Source organism: Cavia porcellus, unplaced genomic scaffold (genome assembly GCF_034190915.1).
Source record: "Cavia porcellus strain 051 isolate PalLab524CR breed Dunkin Hartley unplaced genomic scaffold, mCavPor4.1 scaffold_17, whole genome shotgun sequence".
Classification (NCBI taxonomy): domain Eukaryota; kingdom Metazoa; phylum Chordata; class Mammalia; order Rodentia; family Caviidae; genus Cavia; species Cavia porcellus.
The window spans coordinates 44,600,824-44,610,813 of NW_026947500.1; the positions used below are offsets into that span (position 1 = coordinate 44,600,824).

At 35.5% G+C, this 9,990-nt stretch overlaps 1 protein-coding gene across 1 annotated transcript; it reads left to right on the top strand.

Moving 5' to 3' along the window:
• The first annotated feature begins 7,801 nt into the window (after nt 1–7,801).
• LOC100734045 (olfactory receptor 4C15-like) lies at nt 7,802–8,764 on the top strand. The gene has a single exon (XM_013147399.1). It carries the CDS (start codon nt 7,817–7,819, stop codon nt 8,762–8,764), a length of 948 nt encoding a protein of 315 aa, XP_013002853.1. The 5' UTR covers nt 7,802–7,816.
• Nucleotides 8,765–9,990: the final 1,226 nt, after the last annotated feature.

The following is a 9,990-nucleotide window of genomic DNA, read 5'->3' on the forward strand; positions in this document are numbered from 1 at the left end:
TTGCCCCTTGTGGACCAAAATTGCCTGAATCCAAGGAAGTAGCAGCAGTGGACAGACTAGGACGATCTCGGACTCCAGACCGATACACAGGGACTGAGATTCTGGATGCACTGCAGGAACAGAGCACATCCCAGAGCCCCAAGCTCCAGCTTTGTGTGCTGACTTTATTTCTGAGTCATCCTGACAGCAAGGTGGGGCCTGGTGCCTGGACTGCCCACGACTCCTGACCAGCACCAGTGGTCTTAGGGTCCGGACCACATCCGGATCAGGATACAGACGATGCACAGGCTGCACACCCACCCCTGGCCCACCAGACTGTGCAACTCTCATTCAGAAATGAAGGAGAAATGGAGATTATCCGTAGGAAAGAAGGCTGAAGTTTATCACCTTCAAGTCTGTCACAGGCAGACAGACACACGCAGAGATGGTAAACAAAGTTCTTTAACCTAAAGAGGAAGGGCTCTAATTGTTAACATGAAAACACGAAGACACAATGTGACTACACAGTCAAACTCAGATTACATCAATTAAATATGACAAGAAAATGGGTGACTTTTAGAATTTCCTGGGCACTGTGATGATCAGATGTGGATTTTTGCCCATTATCAAAGACACACCTCTGAGAAAATCATGGGAACTTACTGTTCGTGGGCTGGGATTTATGTCCAAAAGAACATATCCATGGATAATGATGGAAAATAGGTTTAAATACATCTTCCTGGGAACTACAGAAGTGTTATGTCAATGCAAACTAGTTCTGATGGGAACGTGAAGAGATGATATCTGTACTACAATGGGAAAGGAGATGCCTGGACCCTAGGAATCTAGAATTGTCCTTTGCTCTATTGGGATGGTGATCCAATAGTTTAGTACCTCCTCTCAGCACATAGCTTTAAATCCTTATTAAAAAAATCACTATCTCTGGTGTTGCATAATGGATTTCGCAATTATCTTTTAAGTTGTGCATGAAACTGATCATGTGGAAAGGGCCTACACACACCTAAGTGCAGCTCTAATTTTAACAATAACATCAATAGTCCATAGCAGAGCAGGACTTCCCAAAAATTGAGAAGTCCAAACCTGAGTCTGTGTGCTTCTGTTCGAATAGTACAGTTGGAAAAAAGTGATCAGAGATTCACAGACATGGGGTTTGCATCAACTGGATATTGGAATATTTCTAATTTTTTGGCTTTTATAAAAGTTACTATTGTCTAGGTAACAAAGATTTTTGAGGAACAAAAGACAATTCCTAGAAATAAAGCCATCTGTCTTTGGGAAAAGAGTGTAATTCACAAGAAAACATAGAATATTTGATAGTTTGTTACAGAGCAGACTGCAGCTTCTATTTCACCCAAATCCTAAGCTTTCTCACATCCCTTTCCCCGTGGCTCCCTCGTTCTTTGTCTTCTCCACCCTTCTGCATATTCATAATATTGCTATCATATTATGCCACCCCTTGCTCTCTTCCTGAAATGAAAAATTACACTGGAGGACTTAGCAAGGCACCTCCCTCTCTACAGAATAAATTAGAAGCTGCACGACTTGTTTCAGAAGTAGAGTAACAATGAATGCCAAAGTTATATACCCAACAAATAAATATGAAAATACTTGCAGATTCCACAGGGCTGCAGTTGTTGGGACAAAGAGTCACACTCTTGCAATGTGTGAATATAGGTTAATGGATTCTTTTATGTCAAGGCATATATCAAAATATTTAGAAAAATGAATAATAGTAATACCTAATGCCTTAGGTGATAGAAGAAATGGTGCTTTGATAGCCAGTTTTTTTTCTGAAGATTCTCTTTAATTCCTCAGTTTTCTGTGGCATGGGGAAAGATACAGGGAGAGGTAGTGTAAAATACTTAAAAGCCGCAAAACTCAAACTTCTTCTCCAAGCTCAGTCTATGATCTGCCTTGAGCTTCAGTCTCAGTTCTGTGTTCTAACACAAGAAACTGACCAGTGAAACTATTTTTATTAGAATAAAGAAAAAATTCAATTGGCTGCTATAGGTATGACTTTAGATTTAAAATCATGGAATATTACAATCAATAGCAGAGAGAAAAAATTTCTTTGTAATCTGAAAGTATTTTCATAGTTATTCATGGGATTTACAATTGTAGCATTCATTGCTACTCTACTTCTGAAACAAATCATGCTGTCCTGAAGGGTTAATGGTGCCTTAGCTCCCACAAATCAGTTTTTACATTTATTAAATACCTGGGCATTTTACCCAAATTCTACAAAGAGATAATATATTCCATCTGTATACACAGCGTATCTCTGGTGTACATAGTGCTGTATCCCTGAATATTACAGGGAATTAAAGTATCTTCATTCCTAGAGCAGACTGAAAACTAAAAAGTAAACAAAAATACAATGAAGAGAGCATGCTAATTGCTCAGGGAGATGAAGCATTTTCCCACACACTTGAGAAAGTCAAGTCATGCAAGTCTCTCTTGGAAAAACGGATGGAAAATTTCCAATCCCTAGGAAGATAAAGCAGTTCTATGGGTTCATGACCTCTCATGTCAACTTCTTTATATTCCAAGTGGACAAGAATCTTTTTTTGTCCCAAGCCTATGTTACAGATAGTACATGAGTAGCAGTAACATTCTGCCCCTGACTGCCTGGAAGTCTCTGTCTGTCTGTCTGTCTCTCTCTCTCTCTCTCTCTCTCTCTCTGTTTGTCTAATAGAAAAAGAGAATTTGGAGGTAAGCATCATATTTTTAATGGCTTTTTCTCCATAGGGTATCAGAGGTTATCATCACTAGGCTTTATTTAGGAACTGATACATGATGAGGTCTGTAATTTGTAGTTTTGTATTTTCAAAGAGGATATCAAATCATGATATAGTCCTTAAAAATGTTGGTATTATGGCCAAGTAATCAACTTTAACACTATGCTTAGACTTCACAGTAAACACTGTGTGCATTTGGACTTATTCCACAAATTCCCTAGCTCCCAGACTCTCAGATTTTGAAGAGAAATAAAATATTACCAAGCTCAAAATATGTGAAAACAAATAAAACAATACACATGGAGCTCATAAGGCAGCATTTGTCAGATAATAAGTGCTCAATAGCAGCTATCATAGCAGAAGACAAAGCTAGTTTTTTCAAGTTAGGAGCAACTGTTACTTCCTATCTAAATAAGTTATAACTATGATCAGCACTGCATGTCCCAGTTATTCAAATAGTCTTGATAGATCTTGAGTAGCATTTTATTTATTCATTCTAAAACATTCTTATTTACCAGGCCTCATCCATCATTCTCTGTCTTGTTGTGTTAGATTATAAGTAGGGTTTCCTGAAGATCTGTCAAGAATACCGATGCAGGAACATGCCAAATTCATCTGCTGCAGGAACATTTACAGTTACCATCAAAACATAAGCCACATTATTTCCAGTTCACACACTAGCAAGTGACACAGAAAAGGAAGCTAAAGGTAAGAAGCTGTGACTTGGTGCATCGTGTAGCCTTCTGATTAGAACTGTGTGCATTTGATGTTATAGTTGATGTTACTTTCCTTCCTTGGAATTATTCAAAGAATCACAAATGACCAATGTGCTGAATTACTTTAGTGGTTTTTTTAATGAATTACCATTGTCTTAAAATGAATTAAATCATTAAAATAGAAGAAAAATGAGATTCAGATGTCCATCAATAGGACAAAGTTCAAAAGAGAAAGGGTAATTTCTAAATAGATTGTTTTAATTTCTAGAAATAATTAAAATATAAAAGTTGAGATATTTAAGACAATCAGCAGAGTAATAACAAAAGGAAAGAAAAAGACATGAAAGTTGAACAGAACCCACTTCTAGGTCATCAAGGAGAGAAATACGCTTATCCAGATAGGTAAGAAATAAACATTTGGTTTTTGAAGCAAATGATTTCAAATCCAAAGTACTCAGGACTTAAAAGCAGAAGTGGTACGGAAATTTAAAGAATGTTTTAATATCCAATTTTGGTTTATATAGCTATATTTATTTAGAAAAATGCAGATGTGACCAATATGCACCTATATATACATGTAAATACTCCTAAAATAAATTCATTGAAATACAGTTATAAAACAGGACTTGCAATGTTAACCGTATTACTATTCTTGATTTAGTTTTGAAAGGTTATATATGTCTCAAAATTTCAAAGGATCAGTTTCAGAATGATTTGTGGTAAGTTTTGTTGCTAACATCAATGGGAAGGAAGTATTGGGGAATGGTGACACCTGAGTCCCAGAAGGTCCCAGAGGGATCACCACAGGCAGCCCAGAGCAGTGTCCATAGTGTGGGGTGTTGAGCAAACTCGGGCAGCTTCAAGGTCTTGGTGAGGCAGAAAAGAAAGACCTTGGCATTTTTCCAGAGGAATACAGATGGAATAAGCTGCCACCTCTGTAGCATGTGGACTGAAGGTTGATGTAAACTGTGATGTAATTGCAATTTTATAAAGATGGAGAAGGTTGGGCAGGGGAAAGACCATACATAGAATGTTTACAAAAGCTGAAAATGTTTCGTCTAAGAGTCTGTTACATTAGTGTTTCAGTTTCAACCATGCAAAGTAACAATACTAGGTAGAGTGTGAAGTCATCTGCACTTTCTTTTACTTCTGGGACAAATAAGATGATGGAACGCATGCAATGTGGATTTTAAATTTAATATTTAAGTTCAATATTTTTGTACAATAAACCTTGAAGTTAAAAACTCTCCTTCCCTTTATGCTTTAAAACTGTACTTAAAATATCACCACAAATGAGTACAAGTCGAAAATTTTAGTTTTCCTCATTAGCATATTGGTTTCATAATTTTATTATATTAGAAGTATTATTTAGAGATAAGGCGCTGTTAATTTCCAGTATGTACTTCTACATAATTGTCTCCCCACCATTAATCACATCAGTTCTGCCTAAATTTTCACTATTATTGTTACATCTGCACCATTTTTTCTCTTATGTAGTCCATCTCAATTTACTTTTGGAATAAATGTGGCATGTTTAGGTAACCAGTATAAAAATTACAACCATGTTTGCAACTCTGAAAATAAGTACTAAAATATTTTCCAAAATAGTGTGAAAGATATATTTTCATAGCAACTTTGGGAATGGCATAATTTAAATGTAACATGATTCTAAATAACACATACTTCATTTCTACAGCTGATTTAATTCTCCAGTTTGTTTATGGTGTATAGACATTCTCTAAAATAATGCTGATACCAATATTTCACACCTTTTTATTTATACTTTATGTATTGTGTTCATAGAAATTCTGTGGGCTTCCATTAACCTCATGGGTCAGGCACACAAAGCTGATATAACCATGTCTATTTTAATGGAGAACAGACTAAGGACATCAATTTATTGAATGACATGAGTGAGGCTTTCTTAAAAATAGCAAACTATGAATATTTACTGTATTTAATTAATTTTTTTATGTGGAGAAACTAAATCATTACAAAATTTGCCAAGATAATATGAAGAATTCCTTTATACTGATCATTTATTTATTCTTAATATTAACATGTAATATTATCATGAGTACAGTTGAACTTATAAAATCCATGTAATAAACATTACTAAAAGCTAGATTTTGGGATTTTCACTGTACTATTTTCTGTGCATTCTGGATTTCAGTCTAGAAGAATGCATAACATTTAGAACACTACAAATTTAAATGACTAAAATCTTAAACTTGTTATCCAGAAAGCATAAGCACAATGTTTTCTCCCTTATAAAAGCTTATCATTAATTTTGGAACTTCTTTATATCTGACACTATTTTAATGCTAAAATTTCATTACTCTTATAAATTTCCAGGTAAAGAAAATGAGGGTATTAAGAATAATTTAACTACTACGTGAATTTATTGTCTTGGTCTTTGGCTCCAAAGTTTGAATTAATCAATCCATATATCAGTGTAAATATTTTTTATATTAGAAATAGAGCTACTTAAAATAGTAGCGTATACACTTAATTGGAATGAGAGACATAGAACTGTATAAAATATTTTTAAGGAGAAATAAAGGCATTTATTGATCTTAGCTATCATAAAGCAGGAGTTAGAATTAAAAACAGTGCCATTTCTGCCTTTCATCACTGACTGTGATGATCATTCAGAAATCTTCTGGATCTATGATGGCATCGGTGCTTTTATGCCTATTCCTTGTCTGATACATTATGAAACATATAGATAGACAATTATACTTACTCCTGACACAATGGCAACACAAACAGCAGAGCATGGTTTTGAACCCCAGTCTGCATGAGTTTAGAGTCCATGATCTGACATATTTTACTTCTTTACCTTCTTTGCTCTGGTCTTGAACTAACCTGACTATTGCTGGATTATATATTGATGACTGAGTCAATAACTTACTAGGATTTGTTTCACATACTTGCTTTTTGATTAGACATTTTCATTGAATAATGAGTTTAGAATACAAGTATCATTTACAGATGTCTGAAACATTGAGGAAATAATGGAAAAGGATTTTAAAGTAAAAATGCAGAGGTATTCACATGCACAATAATTTATTTTTAAATACCATTGGCATTTAGAATGATTTCTACATACTGAATGTGCCTTTTATAAGATCAGGTTAATTTTAGCTTTCATAATAAACCCTTTATTCTTTAATTTACATACTTAGTAAACATTTATAAGTTAAGGTATCATACTATACACATGTTTATATATCTACACAAGTTAACAAAATATTATTAGGCATGCTAACATGTATGGCTGAGGACAGCTTCTTCAATTCTCAATTTTTTATAAAATTGAAATCAATATTTGAATTAATTAGCTAGATAAAACATGTATTCACTTTCTGATTCTGCATCATTTGTTCTGTTTTAGTTAACATCTCAGGCTTATACAAAGAATCAGAGACTATAATGTTACAAATGGATAGAGACTGTAGAGAAGCCACTTCTCACTAAGTACACACTGGAAAACAGTGATCCCCGTTTCATGCTATTGTTCCTACATAGATGCATTGATTTGGAAATAGAGGTTTCATGTGTCAAATACCATGCCTATTATCTCTGATTTGCTTGAATTTAATGACTTTAAGCATGAATTTCTCACCAACAAATATGACCTAGAACAGGATGCTTCCTTGGAGTCAGATTCTGAATAATTACTTCATTGTGTCATCAAGACAACATTTTGAATGACTATTAATTTGAAAACTTAAAATTTAGTCTCTACTCATTATGTGCTAAGTACAGAGTTAGACAGTTTTGCACGGATCTTTGTTTTTTGCAAGGAAAGAGTTAAATGACTTAAAGATTCAATTCAATGCAAAATTTTAAAGAGATATTTGAGGAGTAGCTATGATTTTCAGGAGTATTGTGACTGCGGGCAATTTCTTACTTTTGTAGATAAGGCTGTTTCTTGCTCTGATTTGATGTTCACATTATGTTATCACACCCCAGGCTACCAGCAGCCAGATTTAATAATTTAGCAAACCTTGTATAGGCTTCAGGGCAAATTTCATGAATTCGGTACAATAAGCCATTACTAAAAAATAAAATCTAGGATGGGGGATGAAAACTTTTTCATATAGTTAACACATGTTAACTCCCTATTATCTCTATTGAAACTCAGTAATTTAAAATGTTTACCATTCTTCCTGATCTTCCACTACCATGATTAGTGCCTTTACAATGTTGTATACTTGGTAACTCATGATAATTTGGTACAAGAATGAATCAAATTGCTCATGCTGATAGTACCATAAAATGATCTTAAAATTCCTTTTCTATGTTTGCAGAGTCACATTTTGTTCCTTGTAGTGCTTTTCCATTTTCTCTGAAGTCATGCAAAACCAAAGCACTGTCACAGAGTTTGTGCTCCTGGGGCTCTCACAGAATCCAACAATTCAGAAAACAGCATTTCTTCTATTTCTGTTGATATACATTGCAACTATGGGGAGCAACATACTAGTCATAGTGACCATTGTTTGCAGCCCTGCACTGCGGGGCTGCCCCATGTACTTCTTTTTAGTATTCTTGTCTTCCCTGGATGCGTGCTTCTCCTCAGTTATCACCCCAAAGGCAATTGCAGACACTCTGCATGAGAAGAAAAAAATCTCCTATGAAGGCTGCCTGATGCAGGTCTTCGGTGTACACTTCCTTGCCGGAGCAGAGGTGATTGTCCTTACTGCCATGGCCTATGACCGTTACGTGGCCATTTGCAAGCCCTTACACTATGCTTCCATCATGAACTGGAGGCTCTGCGGCATTCTGATGGGGGTAGCCTTGATGGGGGGGCTCCTGCACTCCATGATTCAAATTTCCTTTACTTTCCACTTGCCATTCTGTGGCCCCAATGTCATAGATCACATCATGTGTGACCTGTACCCACTCCTGAAGCTCGCCTGCACTGACACTGACATCTTGCATCTTTGGGTGTTTGCCAACAGTGGTTCTTTCTGCCTCCTCATCTTCTCTATGTTGCTTATCTCCTACAGTGTCATCTTGTTCTCTCTGAGGAAGCACAGTTCTGAAGGGCGTCGGAAAGCTCTCTCCACCTGTGGGTCCCATATTGCAGTCGTGGTTTTGTTTTTTGTTCCATGTATTTTTATGTATGCACGGCCTCCATCTGCTTACTTCTTTGATAAATTTGTGGCAATATTTTGTACCACGTTAACTCCCTTGCTCAATCCCATGATTTATACTTTTCGAAATAAGGACATGAACAACGCCAGGAGAAAAATGTGGAAGAGATTGACGGTGCTGTCTGATGAGAAACAAAACATTACATGAGTAAAAAGTTGTAATCTAAGAGTAAAAATGTCAAAATACCTTTTGATGCTTGTGGGATGGATGTCATGTGATCGGAGGTAACTCAATGCTATAGAAAACATTTCAATGGGAACCAGGAAATACTAGGTTAACCTACAGATTACTGATCAACTCTGAGTTGGCAACTTTGTCTCTTTAACTGTAAATTAAAGAGTTATTTTAAACTAATGTTGCATAAATTGGACACAGAAAAAACTGAAAACACTACTTATCAAATTGGCATTCACTTCAAACATAAAAGTCTATGTGAAGAAAAAAAATCTGTTAGATGTGGAAAAAATAAGTTACAGAATTTCAATAAAATCATGAAAAGCAGAGAAAGCATTCACAGAACCTTAATTCTAAGTGCTTCTGTGTCACATTACTCCACAACTGGTTGGGTCCATTACAATCTACAGCAGAACTTGAGTCATTTCTTCAATTTTGAAAGATATAATCTGATTGGTCAAGTCCTTCCTATGTATCAGTGAGTGCCTCATGGGTCAATTGACCGTGACACAGCACTTGTAGCAGTGGGAGACAAAAAGGGGCGGATTCCTCTAGGCAGACAGCAGTGAGTATCTCTGTTATCTTTTTAAAAAGAAGAATTTCTTGAGATTTTGAAATAGGATAAAGCAAGAATTTCTGAGAGAATCTCCGGAGTTTTGGCTCACACATTCACATTAATACCTCCTCTCACAGTGTGTGGTGCATGTTAGTTGATACTTTTGTGTCAAAATATCTATCAAAAATTTCAGTTAAAGGGAATAATACTGCTACATTAAATCCACAAATGCCTGAAGTTATGGGGTCACTGCGCCTTACATTTTTTTTTATGAATTGATTTAAATATCCATTTTTCTGTGCAGTGTGAATGAGTGTAAAAATAAGTAGTATAAAACACAGAAAAGTTATTTAACACACAAAATTCTCTGAAGGGGCTTGTGGGCTAAGTCTAAGTTCTTTTTCGAACTTATTCTCGATTTTGTGTTGCACTAGAATACATAATGCATTTGCATGTGTGTCTTCATTGGAACAACAAATAAATTAAAAATGGAAAAATTCACTTGGCCTCTGCAAGGTTTTTTTGGTGGAAATTGATGGAATATCAAGATTCAGAGCTTTAAAAAAGTAACATTTTGACTTCATCTACAATTATAGTCACATTTTTATTTGAGATATTTAAATCTAGCACTCAGTGTCCCCTA